The 20,924-nt window shown below is 41.7% G+C and overlaps 2 protein-coding genes and 2 non-coding genes across 6 annotated transcripts in view; 2 read left to right on the top strand and 2 right to left on the bottom strand.

The window, feature by feature from the left end:
• Nucleotides 1-2,504: 2,504 nt before the first annotated feature.
• On the top strand, nucleotides 2,505-2,577 carry TRNAK-UUU. Its single transcript has one exon. It is a non-coding gene; the product is annotated as a tRNA-Lys (tRNA).
• Nucleotides 2,578-2,855: 278 nt separating this feature from the next.
• On the bottom strand, nucleotides 2,856-2,928 carry TRNAK-UUU. Its single transcript has one exon. It is a non-coding gene; the product is annotated as a tRNA-Lys (tRNA).
• A 2,355-nt stretch (nucleotides 2,929-5,283) lies between these two features.
• Nucleotides 5,284-11,195, bottom strand: LOC116643364 (60S ribosomal protein L10a-like). The gene is given in 2 exon segments (XM_032422073.1): nucleotides 5,284-5,942; nucleotides 11,174-11,195. Coding segments are annotated over 2 exon segments (681 nt in total).
• MDM4 (MDM4 regulator of p53) overlaps nucleotides 10,517-20,924 on the top strand; it is a 39,909-nt gene continuing 29,501 nt past the window's right edge. For all 3 annotated transcript variants that reach the window (XR_004301560.1, XM_032422224.1, XM_032422225.1), the window contains exon 1: nucleotides 10,517-10,626. The gene's annotated coding sequence lies outside the window, so the exon portion shown is untranslated. The remainder of the gene's footprint in view (nucleotides 10,627-20,924) is intronic.

The raw sequence follows: 20,924 nt of genomic DNA, 5'->3' as shown, positions 1-20,924 counted from the left end.
TGAAAAGTTTCCACTCCAAGGTGTAACTGCTTAAGCTAAGGCTTGCCAGCTTTAAGAAGAGGACTGTGTCAGGGTCCAGGTAACAAATGGTGTCACCAAGAGGGCAAGAATGTGGGAGAACAGCAAGACCTCTCTCACTCCACAACTTTTCCCAGCTCTGATAGAGAGTCGATGGTGATTTTCAAAGACAGATGAATCTGGTGAATGGGGGGCGGGCGGGGTGGGGGAGGGCGGGTAAAAAGTGTCCCTTTACAAATTGGGGGAACACCTGAGGCTAATATAACACCATATTATTTAGCTATACTAAATTAAAATAAAAACTTAATTTAAAAGGGGGTAAATTAGTGGAGGAAATGATGCTTAAGAAATGTGGGGCGGGGTCCCCAACATAGAATCTGTGAGTTTAGACTGCCCTCTAGCGGGAGAATTAAGTTAGACAGTATGGGAAGTGAGAAGCTCGAAGTACTCCAGGGTTAGCGCTAAATATGGTGCAAGAGAGCACTCCTGCCGGTGTGTAATGCAACGTGGGGCAAAGACGATTCCGTTCCTGCTACCTCAGGTGGGACATTGCAGTGTTAACAAGCCAAACCTTCGATTCAACTTTCAAACTTTGCCATTGCCTATATGATATAATTTTTCTCCTTGGCCTGAAAGAAAGCTGACCAGCTTTTCTGTATCTGACACCTCCTCTCTCTACCTTCCTCCGTTCCAGCCACACTGACCTGTTCACCAACCTTCAAACCCAATATACACTCCCCACTTTTCTTTCGGGCTTACTGTTTTCCTTCCCACTGTGCCTAGTTTACTGCTGTGGAAATAGTAGGTACTCAATAAGCAAGTTGATGGGTCAATCTCATTCAGTCTGTTCAACTTTAAACAGCAGGTTTATTATCCTGAAGGAAAGGGAATACCATGTAACAAAGACCCTGGGCAAGGGAAAAAAAAAAAAAAAAACCTTCAAGGCCCCTCTGTTCTTTCCCCTTTAGGGAGCCTGGACAGATACCATTTCCCTTCCTTAAAAAAAAGGTTAGGTATAATGCATTTCATAAAAACAGAGCAAGAAGTTTTCCTTATTTAACACAGTATGTGCTCAAGACATGTCTGAATAAGTAAATGACAAATGTCTGGTGGCTCATTACAATCTACTCTGTATACCTCTGACAGTAACTTGTTTAAATTCAACTCTGACCTGTGTTTTTCTTGCTGAAAACTCGAGGGTCCCCATCCTCATTTAATAACCACGGCCTTTCTGTCCAGGCTCATCTCCTGCCATGCTGTACTTGATTCTTATTACTGCATTCATTACTTTGTTAAAGTGGTTGGCTTAAGTGTCCACCTTCTTTCCTAGGCTGTAAGCAGGATCCATGTCCAATTTATCTTCTATTCTAGAGCTAGCACAGGACCTAAGCCATCATAGATGATCAATAAACATTTGCTCTGTTAAATAATTCCTTCCTGTTGCATTTTGAGTCTGTTACTTCTAATCTTATTCACAGTGGGAAAAGTAATAGATTTAGATTTAGAAGGTATCTTACAGGTCAACCAATCAATTCCCTCATTTTACAGATGTGGAAACCCAGGCCTGCTCAGGATCACATAATTTGTTGGTCTTTGTTCTAAAAGAATCAGACAATTATAGGAAAGAAATCCCTCCAACTGAGGCTGAGCTGTTTTGTTGTTCATTGTGTTCAGAAGCCTCAAGTTCCCAGAAATAAAAAATGAATATCCTTATCAGTTTTTGAAATTTCATAATCCTGTGTTCCACACCCTATGCGTCAGGGTTGATGAAACTGATTTTAGGAAAGACTAGGCTGATCTGGAGGTTTATGTTCTTAATACTCCATGTTGCTCCTACTGGTGCACACTGCTTTAGGAGGGCTCATTTTGTGAGCCTGACTTGAAAACTGCAACTTGCCTGGAAGGTGGGGAAAGGCAAAACTTCGATCAAAACTTAAATTAAAAGTCTAAGCTCCTTTTCTCTCAATCTAAATTTGGTCCCACCTTCCCACTGTTACTTTTATTTTCTTCTATTAGCTCCTCTATTCATGAATCAAATGCGTCTTTCCTTCTTTTGTGCTGAGGAATGCTTATCTAACAGCGACATCATCTAATGAATGGAAATGTATTTTTCATTAAGGGGACAAATACGGTAATCTGGCTCCGTAGAGTTAACTAAAATTAAGAGGTCCTATCAGCGAAGTGATAGAAGACAGAAGAATTATAATAAAAAGAGATTGCAACTCTATGTCTGAAAGCTTAATGTTGGTTGCCTTGTCTTGTAAGTTACTACTGTTTCGTTTCAGTTTTGTAGATATTGGCAATTGAGTAAACATGAAATATGAGAGAACTTGAAGAACACGTGTCTTAAGTAAATGGAGAAAAGGATAGGAAAGCGAATGTTTTTCTTTACTGTGTTGAAAAAGGCACTTTAAAATGTATTTTGCTAGAGAAGTAACTTATTAGGATTATATCAAGTAAACAGAAGAGCAATGCTTCTTAAGAGCGCCCGGATAGCTCAGTCGGTAGAGCATCAGACTTTTAATCTGAGGGTCCAGGGTTCAAGTCCCTGTTCGGGCGTCTGTGGCTTTTGCCCCTTACTTACATTACCAAATATTAGCATAAGAAATTCTTGTGATAAAACGTACTTCCACTTTAAATTGAATTCAGTTTTTCATTGCTTTCAGAACATGCAAGGTAAATGTGTTCTCAGGGAAGAAAAAAACCGACTATGCAAAATCACTTAATTTCTTGGCGAATATGGAGGTTTTTGCACAGTGGTTTCCCATTGAGACAAAATTTGTTTCTCAGCTTGTTAACAGTTGAAGAAAAACATAAATGCGAACGTTAAAGCAAAGCGCCCGAACAGGGACTTGAACCCTGGACCCTCAGATTAAAAGTCTGATGCTCTACCGACTGAGCTATCCGGGCTCTCATGAGAGAAGGCTTCTACTACAATGCCTTACATAAGAATAAAGAACCTTGTGTACTCGATTTCTTCCACCTGCATTTTGTGAAACTGTTTTAAACCCGAGAAAGCTCAGGATTCGTACAACAAAGAGAAACAGAAGACCTAAATCACGCACTTTTCACCAGCATTAGCAGCTACTTCAGAATTTCGAGGTATTTATATGCTCAATAACCATTATAACGTAGGCTTCTTTGATTTGTAATCTCTCTCCAGGAGTAAGGGGACGTGAGGTTTACCACCTTTGAAGTGTTGTAGTGGCATCAGATCTATTTTACTATTGATAAGAGGGTGGATATCAGTTCTAAAGCCGACCCGACAACAGAAAAGAAAAAAAAAAGAGATTAAGAGAGAATATAAATACACTGCTCGGAAGCTGCTGGGTTGAACTGCGTAGTTTGGAGTGGAAGAACGGACCCTGCAGAGGGATAGTGTGATTGTCCTATACGTCCCTTGAAGACGTCCAAGTAATTTTTAAGTGACGCAAACCCTGGAGGAAGTCCCCAGCTGTGACCCTGGGGGGCAGAAGCCCTGCAAGCCAGAGAGACAGGAAAGCTGAACGTGCCAGTGGAGAGATTTCATTGATCATAGCCCTGGAGGCTCTTCTCTTCCACAGCCATCAGCAGTCTGAGCACTGCCTTCTTCTACAGGGCTGGTCTTGGAGAATTACCCACCATGGGGCTGAGGGTGGGACAGTGAAGAGTCTCTGTTGCTTTCCCTTCATTCCATCTGCTTAATTCCAGCGCTTTAGGAGTGATTGCTCTGGCCCAGAAATTTCACTTGTAGGAATTTGTCCTAGAGAAATAATCAAGGATGTATAAAAAAAAACTTGATTACAGGAAAGATCGTCATGGTATTTTAATTGGAAAATATTGCAAATGACAAAACGGCTATACAAATTATGGTACAGCCTTAATACATGGAATATTATATAGCTATTAATAATCATGTTATAGAAGAATACAACTCGGGAAAAATTGCAAAATATTGTTAAGTTAGGAAATATTTCAAAGCAATTTTTTAAAAAGGTGCATATGTGTCCATTGAAAAACTGAAAGGATAAATGTTTCTACATAAAGCCTGGGTTCTGAATTTAGGTGCCCCTCTTTGAAAGCTTACTTCCAAAAAAATAAAAAACAAACCTTATTCCACTATGTGTTCTTGAGCAAGCTACTTCTCTGTGTCTCAGGACAATAGAGTAATTGTGAGAATTCCTAAGATAGTTCATACAAATTGTTTAGAATGGTGTCTGACAAGAAATAAGCAATCATGAAGTCACATAAAGACAATGGCAAAGAAGTAACAAGAACAGACTACAGATTCTGCTCTTTCTAGCATTCTAACACTATCTACACTTCAACACTTAACATATGTTAACAATTATTTTCTTATCCAGGTATAATTGACATATAACAGTTTCAGGTGCACAACATAACAATTCCGTATTTGTATACATTGCAAAATGATCACCACAATAAGTCTAGTGAACTTGTCACCACACACAGTAACAAGTTTTCTTTCTTATGATGAGAACTTTCAAGATCTACTCTCTTAGCAACTTTCAAATATGCACTACAGCATTATTAACTATAGTGACCATGCTGTATATAAGGCTTAAACATATTTGACTGGACTGGGGGGAGATGTAGAGAATTTTGAAAGCTGACAATATTGAGTTAATTCCAGACAAAAAGAATCACTTTATCCCCTAAGTAATGGGGAATTATTAAAAGTTTAGCTCATTTATGTTCCAATTTCCCCTTAAAGGAGCACACATTAGATTTGTTTCATTCGTGCTACAGTAAAAACGCAAGGACTACCACATCAAATATTCTCATCAGAATCACATTGCCAGAATTAATCATCTGCCCGGAGCTAATGGTAAAATGGTTTCTAAAATTGGCTGTGTGCAGACAGGATGCTTAGTCATTAAGTTAGGAATATTAAACTGCCTTTCCTTTCCTCAAAACTCTTTGATTCTCTCCTACTACTTTAATGAGTGACACATGGAACTTTTTATAACACCATTCAAAATCCTCCACAATCTGGTCCTGGCCTACTTTGCTGGCATTCCATACCAGTCCCAATATAATATAATGCAAACCACAATTGTTATTTAAAATTTTCTAGTAGCCACATTAAGAAAGGTAAAAAGAAACAGATGAAATTAATTTTAATTATATATTTTATTCAACCCAATATATCCAAAATATCATTTTGATATGTAATTAATATAAAACATTACTGAGATACTTTACAGTATTTTTTCCTAAGTCTTTTTTTTTAATGGTAGCACACTAGGGTTTATTAAACTGTGCTTAGTACAGGCACTGGGGCTTGCCCATGGTTCTCTTGATGTATAAAGCCTGGATGTCCTGCCAAATCTTCTTGAGCAATGATGCCAGGAAATTGACAGCTAAGTGGATGTTGTACATGAGCTCATCATTTGTCATCTTCATGTGGCCAACCGTCACCGCCAGACACAACACCTTCTTCATCTGGAATTTGATCGTGGACTTCACTTCATCCACTTTGGCCACCATGTTCTCATTGTGGGTCAGCAAGAAAGGGAACTTGCCAGCCTTATTCAGTCATGGGCCCAGGATTCATGGGATCTGCTTGATCAGAGATTCTGAAGCCAAAAAGGCATCATACTTCTTGCCCAGCTTCTTGACTAATTTTTTATTCTTGCTGAGTTTCTTCAGCGCCTCAATATCCATGTGGGGAATATCCACAGCCTTGGACTCATCACAGTGCTGTTGGTCCCTCAAAACACATACGGAAAACTTGGGGCGGGGAGTGGACTTAAGCCTGACGGTGCCCAAGAAGCATTTGTCCTTATAGGGGTCATTGTTCCTCAGGCCGATCTGCAGCTCCACCGTCTCTGAAAACTTGTGGCACTTGTGCTGGTTCCCGTGCAGGACTTCCCACACTGCCTCATAGAGGGTCTCGCGGGAGACTCTGCTGCTTATGGTTCCTTGCACCGCAGTAACCAGAAAAAAGCCCTACTAAGTCTTTGAAATCTGAGGTGTATTTTACACTTAGAGCACATCTCGATTTGGACTAGCCACATTTCAAGCCACACGTGGCTGGTGGATATTATATTGGACAGTGGGATTCAATACCATGCCAATCTTTTACTCAGTGACCAACACTTTGATCAAAGTAGATTCTTTTCCGTTTTAAGACCGTCTCTTCTAAATTCCTCATCTCTTTCCTCTCCTCATTATTTGTGCCATGTTTCTTCAAATTACTTCTCCCATTTCTGCCTCTTGAAATCCTATTCATTTTTTAAGGTCCACTCAAATGATTATTCTTCTACAAAACCTTCAATGATTGTGTTAAATAGGAAGGGAAGATTAATTCAAGAGACTATAGATAGGCTCACATTCAGTTTATAGATTCAGTAATAGAGCCAGACATTTATTTTTCAAATTGAAAAAATAAAATTGGATCTCCATGTTATAACATGCACAAAAATCAACTGAGGATGAATTAAAGGCCTAAATGTGAAAAGTGAATCTTTAGAACTTTTAGGAGAAAGTATATGAGAGTATCTTTATGACCCCAAAACAGGGAAGAATCTCCTAAATAAAAAAAAAGGAAGTGAAACATAAAATAATTAATAAATCTGACTTCATTTAAAAAAACTGTTTATCAAAAGACATTTAAAAAGTGAAAACAAGTTGTAGATTTGAAGATTTATTTGTGATATATATAATCAAGAAGGATTAATATCCAGTTTACATAGAGGACTCATATAAATCAGTAAGGAATAGACAAACCAACAGAAAAATGGGCAAAAGATATGGACAGGCAATTCACAGGTGAGTAACCATGGTCAATAAATATGAAAAAACGTTCAACCTTACTAATAATCATGGGCCACCATATAAATCAAGCCACCATGAGAAATTCTCACATCTATCACATTTTTTTTTTTAATAATCTGACAATACCAAGGATTGGCGAAGATGTGGATCAATAGAATCTTTTTTTTTAATTGCGGCACTTCTAGTTTATTTATTTACTTTTTAATTTAAATTTTGTTAGTTAACATATAGTGTAATATTGGTTTCAGGAGTAGAATTCAGTGGTCCATCACTTTGATACAACACCCAGTGCTCATCACCATCTAGCCCACTCCCCACCCACCTCCCTCCATCAATCCTCAGTTTGTTCTCTATTGTTAAGAGTCTCTTTCGGCTTGTTTCCCTCTCTTCTTTTTTTCTTTTCCCCCTTCCCATATGTTCATCTGTTTTCTTTCTTAAATTCCACATATGAGTGAGGTCATAATGGTATTTGTCTTTCTCTGACTGACTTATTTCACTTAGCAATAATATACTGTAGCTTCATCCACTTCTTTGCAAATGGAAAGATTTCATTTTTTTAAAAAAGATTTTATTTATTTATTTGACAGAGAGAGAGACAGCGAGAGAGGGAACACAAGCAGGGGGAGTGGGAGAGGGAGAAGCAGGCCTCCCGCGGAGCAGGGAGCCCGATGTGGGGCTCGATGTGGGGCTCGATCCAAGGACCCTGGGATCGTGACCTGAGCTGAAGGCAGACACTTAACGACTGAGCCACCCAGGCACCCTCATTTTTTTTTTTTTATGGCTGAATAATATTCTTGTGTGTGTGTATCACATCTTCTTTAACCATTCATCAGTAATTGGACATTTGGGCTCTTTCCATAGTTTGGCTATTGTCTATAATGTGAGCAATAGAATCTTATACACACCCATCAGGAGTGTATACATCTACAACCACTTTGGAGAGCACTGTGTTATGATCTGGTGGCGTTGACAATGTGTTTGTGACCCAATAATTCTACTCCCTAGAGTGCACAAGTACAAGAATGTCGATGGCAGCATTGTTTGTAACAGCAAACGATTGGAAACACCTAAGTATTTATGAAAGGAGGAGATGAATAAAAAATTGTGGTGCATTCATTACTGTTATATGCTGAATTGTGTCCCCCTACCTCCAGATTACTGTGTTGAAGACCTAACCCCTGAGCACCTCGGAATGTGACTCTATTTGGAGACAGGTCTTTTACAGGGGTGATAAAGGTAAAATGAAGTCCTATGGGTGGGCCCTAATCCATTATGGCTGGTGTCCTTATAAGAAGAGATTAGGATGCAGACAACTTACAGACCAAGTGCTGAGGACAAAACAAGAAGGCAGCCACGTACAACAAGCCAAAAATGCAAGTTGTAGTAGAATACATACAGTTTGATGCCATTTATAAACATTTTAAAAGCATAAAATATTTTTAAGGAATATATACATATATAAATCCTAAAAGTCTAAAGAAGTGCATGGCAGGGGTAAATACCGAATTCAGAATAGTTCGTTTTGGAGTTGAAGGAGGGAGATGCCATAGGAGAATGGACTATAGGAAACTTTTTTGTAATAGGTAAAGTATTGTTCTTTAGGAAGAGTGGTGGGGAAAAGGAGATTATATTCTTCTTTATACCTTGTTGTATGTGTGAAGTAGTTCATTATAATTTTTTAAGAAAGACTATAGATCAATAACATTGACTTCTAGTTCCCTTAGAACTCTGAGGGGCTCTAGAAAAATCATCTGGTTTAGCCATTTTATTTACAGACTGTGAAACTGAAGAACTGTGTAACTTTCTGGTTTCTAGAAATAACTAGACTAAACCCAGATTTCCTGTCTCTTTATTAAATAAACGGTTTTTGAGTATAGTTCTTAGAGAAGGAAGTGGTGATCACTGAGTCAGCTATGAGCTTGTTAAGCTAATTTCATTTTCTTTTTGGTAAGTTTACTTGATGAGGAGAAGAAACGCTCTAGTTATGGTTTATTTTCATTAGAGCAAGTCATTTGATGAAATTTTATGAACTCCTTAGGAAAGGATAGCGAAATGTTGCCAGATATTGACCACTATTAGGTAGGATCATTAGTGGTTTAAGAACATTTGAAGATGAATGATTAATCACGAATCAGTGTCAACCATGAGGGGAAAAGCTCTGTTCTTAACCATGTCCTATTCAACATATTTATCAAGACTTTTGATAAAGGCAAATTAAATATGTTGATCAAAATTTTGCAAAATGCAAAAGTGAAAGAGCTAATCTCTCTCGACCTTCCAGGCAAGGTTAACCACACTTACCACATTCTCTTTACCTGGACTGACTCCTCCACTAGACAGATTCCAGGCGTTACTTGCTTTGGAATCTTCTAGGTTGTTGCTTGGCACACGGTAGGTGCTCAACAAATGTTTGTTGATCTTAAACAAAATGAGTTGCCGGACAGGATCATAATTCCAAGAGTCCAGGAGACAGGAGGAAGAGATCTAAACTAACCGGATACTATTTAAAAGATACAAATTACTGTTTGGGAATTAAAAAAAACACTAAAATTAATTGCACAAAAAAGAGAGGAGAAACAGTTGAGAGTGGTTCATCTAAAAAAGCCCCTCCCCTTTATTTTTTGAGAGAGGTGGTTGCTGACTTCAAGCTCTTTCAGAACAACTGTGAAAAAGGAATTAATTCTTCAGCTCATTTACAGAAATCTGGATCTCCCAGCTATGCGGAAGGTTATGCCAGAAATAGAGCAAGGTGCAATGTGCAAATTAAGGGAGGTCATTGCCCCACTTTATTTAACATGAGTCTGTACCCAGTCCTGGGAGCCACATTTTAAACAGGACAAACAAGTACTTATTCAGAACATGGTGACCAGGGTGGCTTGAAGCCATGTCAAGTAATAAATAGTTAGAAGGCTGTGAGGGGATTTTTAGCTTGCAGAAAAACAAGGGACAGGGTTAGGGATGGAACATGGGAACTGTCTTCAAATGACTGAATAGTATTCATAGTATAAAGAATGACTCCTTACTCTGTTCTACCAAGTGTATAACTGAAACCAGTAGAAATTGCAAAGTAACATACTTCAGCTCAGAAAATCCTCTAACATTTAGAATCATCCTGAAATAAATGAGATGAGGTATTTGGGAGGGATAATACCATTTGGTATCGGCCGAGGTGGAAGTTGGCCAACCTGAGATTTGTTGCAGGTGCTTTTATCAGGCTGTACGATCCAACGAAGCTCCACCTCCTGGTTCTTTGCACCTCTTTCAGCATTTATCACGTATCTTGAGTTATTCGTGTATATTCTAATCCTATCTCCCCGAATTAGCGACAACACTAACATGCTGTTTGCCCTCTCCAGCCACCACCTCTGGGGAGTAAGAGTAAGTTAACTTTGAGGAACAGTGGGAATGGCGTTTTTTGGAACAGCGAAAGGCTGCCTCTGACTATGCTATTAGGTTTCTCCCCTCCTCGATTTTTGGTCTCCTAGGACACGTCTGTGAATACCATCAGACTCTGTGAGTTCCTGAAACGATTTCTCTAGAAACCTCAAAACTCAGTAGTCCCGGACCTGCGACTCTCTCTCTCTGGACTGGGCTCTACTCTATGGTAGGGAGAGCTCAGCCTTTCTACCTCTCTAGCCCTCCAGTGGCGCCTCTATGGTTTCCGGAGGCCTCACCGGAAGCTCTGGTACGAGACGGGTTCAGGAGGCCGGAAGTTGCGCCCTCACTACTCGCCGTTTCAAAATGCTGCTGAGGCCTTAGGGCCTGTGACTGACGCCCCCTCCCCCCCCCCGGGCTCGGCGGGGGAGCGACTCATGGAGCGGCCTTAAGGTGTGGCTCTTGGGTTTCGGCGGCCGGGTCCCTGGCTGCTGGGGACAGGAGGTGGAGAGCGGGGAGCGGGCGGTGGTGTAGCCAGTTCGGCGGGCCTCGGATCTGGGGCAGCGGGCAGGTGGAGCTTGAGGCATGGGTGGCGGCGTTGGGACGGTCGCGCCGGGCGGAAGAAGGGCTGGTGGGGGAAGGGTTATGCGCTGAGGCCCCGAGGAAGGTAAAAATGGAGGTGGAGTGACGTGCTTGCAGCCATTCGGCCATCAGGTTACACCTGTAGTCGAAATGGTCGGTGGACGATGTTTAACTGGGACGCAACATTAGAAACCTACTGACGCCCTTTGGAGGAAAGACGTGGCCAGAGAGGGAGGGGGGGAAGAATGACATCGATGTGTCTCAAGATTTGAAGGTAGTAACTTTCAGGGCTGCGCACCATCTGTGTCAGAGACACTTGAGTGCTTGTTTGAAGAGGGCTCATTTCGGGGCCACACCCAGACCCGCCCAAGCAGAACATCCGGAGATGGGGCTCGGGAATATGTATTTTAAACGGCACTTTCCCGCTGATTCTTGTGCATCCCGGATTTTGAAAACCGCTCTTTTAAAGCGACACCCGTAGAACATGCTGTTGCTTTTTTCCTGTCATCAGGAAAGCTCTGTGTTGGTTAGGAAGCTCCTCCACCACGAACAAGTATTTGTCAAAGGTACTTGGTACTTTCTGTGTTAAGTGTTCCTACATCTTAGTTTAGGTTTTGTCTCCTCCCTCCTCATACCTTCCTGACACGAAAAGGTAATTTATTTTTAAAGTATTTATTTCACAATATTTTGTTTCACACAGTACTGGTCAGGATCACAAATTTTTGTAGTTTATTTTTTTAATTTTTGTTTTTTAAAGATTTTATTTATTTATTTGACAGAGAGAGACACACAGCGAGAGAGGGAACACAAGCAGGGGGAGTGGGAGAGGGAGAAGCAGGCTTCCCGCGGAGCAGGGAGCCCGATGTGGGGCTCGATCCCAGGACCCCGGGATCATGACCCGAGCCGAAGGCAAGACGCTTAACGACTGAGCCACCCAGGCGCCCCATTTTTGTAGTTTATATATAAAAAAAAAGCCAGACGTGTGCCTGAAGTTAAAAAAAAGGCGCATAATACAGAAGTGTGTAAAGTTTAACTGTTCATTAACCCTAACCGGTTCTCTCCTCAGGCTAGCTACTGTTAACGGCTTGATAACATCCTTTTTCCTACAGTACTCACATTTTTAAACAACAGTGGGATCATTTTGTATGCATTGTTATGCACCTTAAGTTTTTCAGATAATATCAGGGACAGCTTTCCATCAAATATACATATACTTTCTTTTAAACACTTGCATAGTATTGCTTTAGAGGGTTGTACAACAGTTTCGTTCGCCAGTTCCCCACTGATGGAGTTTTAGGTTGTTCCTGGCATGTTGTTTTGCAAATGGAATATACTCTTGCTACACACTTTGCCTGGGTAGGTGTGTAACAGATTTGGTAAGAACTAAACATCTGAATGGTACAGTAGTTTTTTTTTTAAGTTTTTCTTTTTTTTTTTTAAGATTTTATTTATTAGAGAGAGAGAGAGAGAGAGAGAGAAACAGCATGAGAGGGGAGAGGGTCAGAGGGAGAAGCAGGCTCCCCGCCGAGCTGGGAGCCCGATGCGGGACTCGATCCCAGGACTCCGGGATCATGACCGGAGCCAACGGCAGTCGCTTAACCAACTGAGCCACCCAGGCGCCCAGTTTTTATTATTTTCAAGTATGTAGTTGAAAGAGAATCAGACAGTGTTTAGTAGAGGTCCTTAGGGCTTTAAAGAATTACGAATTAGTTCTGCTAAATTTTGACAAGAAGTTTTTAATTAGTCTTAAAATCACAGTTGTCTTCAAAGGTAGATATTTGAAGATGACGTGTAGGAGTCTCTTGGACTAAGTGTAGGGTAAAAACCAGTCTTTCATCGTCACTGAGAGATGAATAAACTGCTTTCTGATTTCAGTCCAGTAGAGGACACAAATAAAAAATAAAATGTAGTAAGTGGTAATAAAGGGGCTCTGTTGTCATCAGCTTCCCTTGGGGTGTCAAAAGTCACCAAAGAAGTGACTTTTGACCTAGGTAAAAGAATAAGACTTTTCAATAGAAAGTAGATCACAGAAGAGGAAGAAGGACAGGTACCTGATACTATGTGAAATCCAAAGGCCGTGGATTTCAAACTTTTTAAACCATGACCCCCAGTAAGAAATGTTTTATATTGTGACCCATTATGCATAGGAGGGGGAATGGTTAAGAACTCTGGCTCCGCAGCCAGAGTGCTTGGACTCTAAGACCATACTTTTTGGCAAGTTATCTTCTTCTCTGCCTCAGTCTCCCCTTTGAAAATGAGGACAATAATATATCTACCTAATAGGATCTCTGTAAGGATTGAATGAGTTATTGAAAAAAAAAGTTATTGGGGGCGCCTGGGTGGCTCAGTTGGTTAAGCGACTGCCTTCGGCTCAGGTCATGATCCCAGGGTCCTGGGATCGAGTCCCACATCGGGCTCCCGGCTCAGCGGGGAGCCTGCTTCTCCCTCTGACCCTCTCCTCTCTCATGCTGTTTCTCTCTCGCTCACTCTCTAATAAATAAATAAAATCTTTAAAAAAAAAAAAAAAAAAAAGAAAAAAAAAGTTATTGCTCTAAAGAGTGCCTGATACAAAGGTGCTTAACTGTGTTGTGTTGGCTATTTTCAATAACAGAAACAGGTTCCACAAAACAAAACTTACCTTTGTTATTTACTTTTATTTTCTATTCTGTTCTATATCATTAATGGAGGGGAGCAGTTAAGACTCACGGGGGTACAACTTGTAGTTTGAAAAACTCAGTACTAAAAACACCTGGGAGGTAAGTGATAAAAGGACTGGACACATTGAAGAAACTGAGTTCATCATTTGTCATGGTGGGGATTGAGTGGTGGAAGTGGAAACTTGGAGAAGAGTACCACGCAGGAATGGAGACAGTAAGTTGGAGACCAATCGTATAAGCTCTTGCACACGTACCCAGTGAGGGGAGTGAGAGTGTGGAAATGGAAGTGCCTCCTGAGTCACCTCTCCAGGCTCATGTGCGATAGTCTGTCACGCTTCAAATGCACTGAAAAACCAGGGTAGTTTGGCCTGCTCTGGGATATCCCTAATTCTGCTGTATTGTGGAATGAAGTGGTGGAATTGGCTTTCTTTTCTTTTTTTTAAGATTTTATTTATTTGAGAGAGAGAGCAAGAGGGAAGGGCAGAGGGAGAGGGAGAAGCTGACTCCCACTGAGCAGGGGGCCAGACATGCGACTTGATGCCAGGACCCTGAGATCATTACCTGAGCTGAAGGCAGATGCTTAACCGACTGAGCCACCCAGGGGTCCCATGGCTTCTCTGACAATAAACACATCTCTCTTGAAGAAGAGTCCTTTTGGGTTATTTTATTTATTATTTTTTTAAGTTGAAATACAATTAACACACGATGTCGCATTCATTTTAGGTGTACATGTAGTGATTTGCCAGCTCTATACATTATGCTGTGCTTACCACAAGTGCAGCTACTGTCACCACACAACGCTCGTACAATGAATGCCATTGACTGTATTCCCTGTATTATACCTTTTATCCTTGTGACTTACTCATTCCCTAACCGGAAACTTGTATCTCTCACTCCCCTTCACCCATTTTGCCTGTCCCTCCACCTCTTCCCTTCTGGCAACCATCAGTTTGTTCCAGGGAGAGGTTTGTTTTTGTTTTTGTTTTTGTTTTTAATGAATTCCTTTTTTGTAAATAAACTTTTTTTTTTTTTTTAAGATTTTTTGAGAGAGACACAGAGAGGGAACACAAGCAGGGGGAGAGGGAGAAGGAGAAACAGGCTTCCCGCGGAGCGGGGAGCCCGATGCGGGCTCCATCCCGGGACCCTGGGATCATCACCTGAGCCGAAGGCAGACACTCAACCAACTGAGCCGCCCAGGCGTCCCAAAGGGAGAGTTTTTATGAAAGCAAGAAAACTGCAGAAAGAACTTTCTTCCCTCATTCATTTAGTAGACAAGTTCTTCTCAGCTTTTTAAAAGATTTTTTAAAGTTTATTTGAGAGAGAGTAGAGCGAGAGAGAACACGAGGGGGTGGGGGAGGAGGGGCAGAGGGAGAAACAGACTCCCCATTGAGCAGGGAGCCAGATGCAGGGCTTGATCCCAGGACCCTGCAGATCAGAGCCCAAGGCAGACACTTAACTGACTGAGCCACCCAGGTGCCCCTCTTTTCAGCTTTTTATACTTATCTCTGAGGTTTATTATTAGCTGGAAAGAAACATTTCCAGAGAGCCAAAGTAGTACAGTTAATAATGTAGATTCTTTTTCGTAACTGGAGTATTTTCTGAGTACTAGTTTTTCAAGATGCAATAGATAATTGGAATTTTTGTCATTTCTTCTGTTTGGTGTGTACCACTCAATAAAGTCTGTTATTTCAATTCAATATTTTTTCTATTTTTCTCAATTTTTTATTTTTATTTTTTTAAAGATTTTCTTTTTCTTTTTTTTTTTAATTTTTTTTATTTATTTGAGAGAGAGAGAGAGAGCGCATGAGAGGGGGGAGGGTCAAGAGGGAGAAGCAGACTCCCCGCTGAGCAGGGAGCGTGATGCAGGACTTGATCCCGGGACTCCAGGATCATGACCTGAGCCGAAGGCAGTTGCTTAACCAACTGAGTCACCCAGGTGCCCCTTTATCAATTTTTTAATGAAATATTTAAAGCATATCACAAATGTGTCATTTTACCTTTAAATATGTTAGGATGTATTTCTTATCAGGTCAGGATTTAAAAAAATTATCAGTGCCTTTTTACTACAATTAACAGTTTCTTAATATTTACTACCTAGTACATAATTCAAAATTTTATGATTGTTCAGAGAAAAATGGCATTTACAGATGGTTTCTTTGAATCAGGACTTGAATGAACAAGGTCCACATGCTGTATTGTTTATGTTTTTTTAAGCCTCAATCATGGTCTCCCCACTTAACCATATCCGCCCCGCTCCAGCACCCCCCCAGCCCCGCCATCTGAGATCCTGTATAATTTCCTACATTCTAGGTTTGGCTAATTATTTTGCTTTTGGTATTATTTATTCCTTTACCCTCCATTTTTCCTATAAGCAGGTAATTAGTAGTTGGATGTAGAAGCTTGGTTAGTTGTTTTTTTGTCAAGAATACTTCATAGGAGGTAGGAGGTTCTGGGTGCTTCCTGTTGCTTCACATCAGGAAGTACATGATGCAAATGACCATCTTTTAGGGAGTTTTGTCAGTGGTCAAGTGTTCTCAGCCTTCTCCATGTGTTTTAAAGTTCCCCTCCCCCAGCCTTTTACTTAAACCGTTTATTATCTATTAATGATTGTTGAGCTGATATTTAACCTGAGACTAGAATGTCTAGGATGAGTCAGTCTTGCGCAGAACTCACAGTGCTTCAAATGAAGGAACAATGTGTGCAAAGGCCCTGAAGCAGGAAGTAAATGCGCTGAGAAACTAAAAGATCAGTGTGGTGAGGTGCAACAGGAAAGACTGGCAAGACTGGGGCTAGATTCTGTGTTTATCTTTAGAGCAGTAGCAAGTTTTAGAGCAGGGCTTGGCACTGTAGGATTGGGTTTGTTTTTGATTTTGTTTTTTTAATTCTTCTAGCTGTAGTGTGGAATTTGGTTTGAAGGGGGTTAGAGAGACCAGTTAAGAGTCTGTTTCAGTGATGCCGCAGGAAAACACTTTTGGTTTGGGGAAATAGTCATGGAGATGAAAAGAAGGGGTGGTTTTGAAATATTTAGAAGTTAAGGGGCACCCGGGTGGCTCAGTTGGTTAAGTGGCTGCCTTCGGCTCGGGTCGTGATCCTGGTGTTCTGGGATCGAGCCCCGCATCGGGCTCCCTGCTCAGCCGGGGAGCCTGCTTCTCCCTCTCCTCTGCCTGCCTCTCTGCCTACTTGTGCTCTCTATCTCTCTGTCAAATAAATAAATAAAATCTTAAAAAAAAAAAAAAAAAGAAATATTTAGAAGTTAAAATTGATCAGGTTTGATGATGTAACAGGAAGAGAGAGAAGGTGACTGCTAACTTTCTGGTTTCATTTATTTGTTTATGTATTGGGACACCTGGGTGGCTCAGGTCATGATCCCAGGGTGCTGGGATCGAGTCCCGAATTGGGCTTCTTGCTCAGTGGGAAGCCTGCTTCTCCCTCTGCCTGCTGCTTCCCCTGCTTGTGTGCGTGCGTGCTCTCTCTCTCTCTCTCTCTGACAAATAAAACCTATGTATTTATTTAGAGAGAGCGCACGCATGGGGTTGGGGGCAGAGGGGCGGAGGGAGAGAGAGAGTCCCAAGCAGACTCCTTGCCCAGCGCGGAGCTTGACATGGAGCTTGATCTCACAACCCTGAGATCATGATCTCAGCTGAAATTAAGAGTCAGACGCTTAACTGACTGAGCCACCCAGGTGCCCCCAACTTTCTGGTTTGAGCAACGGAATGTAACTGCTCACTGGTAGCATAGTGGGAAAGAATAAGCTTTAGACTCAGGCAAGTTATTTGACTTCTGTTAGGCTCAGTTTCCTCTTTTAAGGAGCAAGTAACAATACCTAACCCTGCTGTAATCAAAAGAGACTCCAAGTGGGAAAGAGCCAGATCTTGCTTTGGATTCAGAGCTTGTCAACTGACTTCATTTCTCACATATGTTCTTGAACAGTGCCTTTGCTCATGTTTTCCCTCCCATTCTTTCCACTATTTTCTCATTTTATTTTTTTAATTTAATTTATTTTATTTTATTATTTATTTGACAGAGAGAGAGCAAGAGAGGGAATACAAGCGGGGGAGTGGGAGAGGGAGAAGCAGGCTTCCTGCCGAGCAGGGAGCCTGATGCGGGGCTTGATCCCAGGACCATGGGATCATGCCCCGAGCTGAAGGCAGACACTTAACGACTGAGCCACCCAGGTGCCCCTATTTTCTCATTTTAAAATCCTTCCATTCATGGGGAAGGGTCCTGCGATCGAGCCCCGTGTCGGGCTCCCTGTTCAGCGGAGCCGGCTTCTCCCTCTCCCTCTGCCAGCCGCTCTGCCTACTTGTGCTCTCTCTCCGTCAAATAAATACAATCTTTAAAAAAAAAAAATCCTTCCATTCCTATCTCCATTCCCTTAACTTCCATGGCCCTTAAAACTGTTTTGCTTTGTTTTGTTTTTAATGGCAGGACACTTTCTACCAGGTATTAAAGCAAAGTAGGAAAACCTTACTGACGTTTAGTAAGTTCTTCAGACCTGGGGCGCCTGGGTGGCTCTGTCGTTAAGCGTCTGCCTTCGGCTCAGGTCCTGATCTCAGGGTCCTGGGATGGAGACCCGCATTGGGCTCCCTGCTCGGCGGGAAGCCTGCTTCCCCCTCTCCCATTCCCTCTGCTTGTGTTCCCTCTCTCGCTGTGTCTCTGTCAAATAAATAAATAAAATCTTTAAAAAAAAAATTCTTCAGACCTGCCAAGTGGTCAATTCCTGTTCCTACTAAGGTGCTGAATTAGCATGACTGCTGGCTTTCTCCCAAAATCGTCCCTACAGGAACGGTAATAGGAAAATGCTGTGAGAAACAGATGGGTGATGTGGGCTGTTTTGAACCTGTGTGCGCACGTGGGGAGGCGGTGTTTGGTCTGGGACAGGAGTCAGCCAGGTGTGGCTGTAGGAGAATAAAACCATGGGGAAAGGAACTGTTGGAACACTGTAGTTTCTCCCCTGCCTCTTTACCTTGGAATTACCTTTTTCTACACTTGTGACTCAGAGCCCAGTCCAGTTTACCTCAAGAGTGAATCAGGACATTACAGAAGTGTATACTTTTGAGAAGCTGACGAAAAATAGGGATGACTGACCTTAGACAGCACTTCTGTGTCTCTTACCTTCTAAGTCCTTAGGTCTCCCCAAATCCCATCATAGTGCTACTTCTCCTAGGGAAAAAAGGATGAGTCTTTGATCTGGGTAGTGATTGAGTGGGGTGGAGAGTGATTGTGGTTTTCTGGTGCTTGGGGATTTCTACTTTTGTACTTCTTTTGTTTTTTTTGTTTTTTTTTAAAAGATTTTATTTTTAAGTAATTTCCACACCTACCATGGGGCCTGAATTTATAACCCTGAGGTCAAGAGTTACACGCTCTTCTGGCTGACCCAGCCAGATGCCCCTACTACTAATTTTCTCCCTTAGTCCAGCTTACTGCAGCTGCTATGGGCTGGAATCTGGTCTTGTCCCATATTCTTTGCCTGTCAGAGTATCTCCTATCCTCTAGAGAAAAATAACAAAGACAGTTGAAGAGCACAGGTATTTCAAGAGAAGAATAATGTATAAGTTTCATTGGAACAGAAATAATAGAACAGATGGACCTAGAGTTTAAAGTTAGACTGATATGGGGCGCCTAGGTGGCTCAGTCGTTAAGTGTCTGCCTTCGGCTCGGGTCATGATCCCAGGGTCCTAGGATCGAGCCCCGCATTGGGCTCCCTGCTCGGCGGGAAGCCTGCTTCTCCCTCTCCCCCTCCCTCTGCTTGTGTTCCCTCTCTCGGTGTGTCTCTCTCTGTCAAATAAATAAAATCTTTAAAAAAAAAGTTAGACTGATAATTATCCTAAAAGAAACAGGGAACATCTTAAGAACTTGAAATAAGAATAAACGGGGGCTGAGAGAACCAAGCCAAAATAGTAGGGTTGAAAAATGCAATGGTTGAAATAACAGAATGGATACAGTTGAAGAATGAACTCCAGATCAAGAAAATCTCCCAGAATAAAAAGATAAAAAGAAAATCTAAAGGAAAAACCGAAAGGTAAGGAAAATAGATGTAGAGGCACTCACATCTAAATAATAGGAATCTTTTCGTTAAATTTCATTCATTTTATTTTTTAAAAGATTTTATTTTTTATTTTATTTTTTTAAAGATTTTTTATTTATCAGAGAAAGAGAGCGCACACAAGCAGGGGGAGCGGCAGGCAGAGGGAGAAGCAGGCTCCCCGCTGAGCAAGGGGCCCGATGTGGGACTCAGTCCCAGGATGCTGAGATCATGACCTGAGCTGTAGGCAGATGCTTAATCGACTGAGCCACCCAGGCGTCCTTTTATTTTATTTTTTTTAAAAGATTTTATTTATTTATTTGACAGAGACATAGAGCACAGATAGGCTGAGTGGCAGGCAGAGGGAGAGGGAGAAGCAGGCTCTCCGCGGACCAGGGAGCCCGACGCGGGGCTCGACGCGGGGCTCGATCCCAGGACCCTGGGATCACGACCTGAGCTAAAGGCAGCTATTTAACCGACTGAGCCACCCAGGTGCCCCAAAGATTTTATCTTTCAGTAATCTCTACACCCAGTGTGGGGCTTGAACTCACAACCCCGAGATCAGAAGTTGCACGCTCCACCAACTGAGCCAGCCAGGCACCCCTAAATAATAGGAATCTTAAAATGAAAGGGGGGGGGCTGACTCAGTCGGTGGAACATGCAACTCTTGATCTCCTCATCATGAGTTCAAGCCCCACATTGGGCATGGAGCCTGCATTTATTTATTTAAAATTTTAAAAAAGATTTTATTTATTTATTTGACAGAGACACAGCGAGAGAGGGAACACAAGCAGGGGGAGTGGGAGAGGGAGAAGCAGGCTTCCCGCTGAGCAGGGAGCCCGATGTGGGGCTCGATCCCAGGACCCTGGGATCATGACCTGAGCCGAAGGCAGATGCTTAACGACTGAGCCACCCAGGCACCCCTGGAGCCTGCATTTAAAAAAAAAAAAAGTAAAGAAGGACATGCTTGAAATAATAAGGGGAAAAATAGTTCTCTTTTAGAATTAAAAAAAAAAGTGGGGGTTGCCTGGGTGGCTCAGTCGGTTAAGCATCTGAGTCTTGATTTTGGCTCAGGTCATGATCTCAGGCTTGTGAGATCGAGCCCTGTGCTGGGTGGGGAGTCTGCTTGAGATTCTCTCTCCCTCCCTCTGCCCCTCCCCCACATGCTCTTGTGCTTTCTCTAAAATAAATAAATCTTAAAAAAAAAAAGTGTCCTCAGAGGAAAGTTTCCTTAAATGAATGTCCTCAGAGGCAAAATATCCTTAAGACAGCTGAAGATGAGAGATCAGGAAAAATTTGTTTCCAGGAACATTATAGTGAAATTTAAGAGTAAAAAAATCAAAAGAAGCTTCAGAGAGAAAGAACAGATTACTCCAGGAAACAAAAATTAAATTGACATCAGAGTTTTTAACAGCATCACTAAATGCAGGAAAATAAAAAAAAAAACTGTTCGCAGAGTTTTGAAGAGAAACTTAGAATTTTATACC

Source organism: Phoca vitulina, unplaced genomic scaffold, assembly GCF_004348235.1.
Source record: "Phoca vitulina isolate PV1807 unplaced genomic scaffold, GSC_HSeal_1.0 scaffold26, whole genome shotgun sequence".
NCBI classification, from domain to species: domain Eukaryota; kingdom Metazoa; phylum Chordata; class Mammalia; order Carnivora; family Phocidae; genus Phoca; species Phoca vitulina.
Note: the sequence above shows the minus strand (reverse complement) of the source record. Positions and strands in the feature narration are given on the sequence as shown.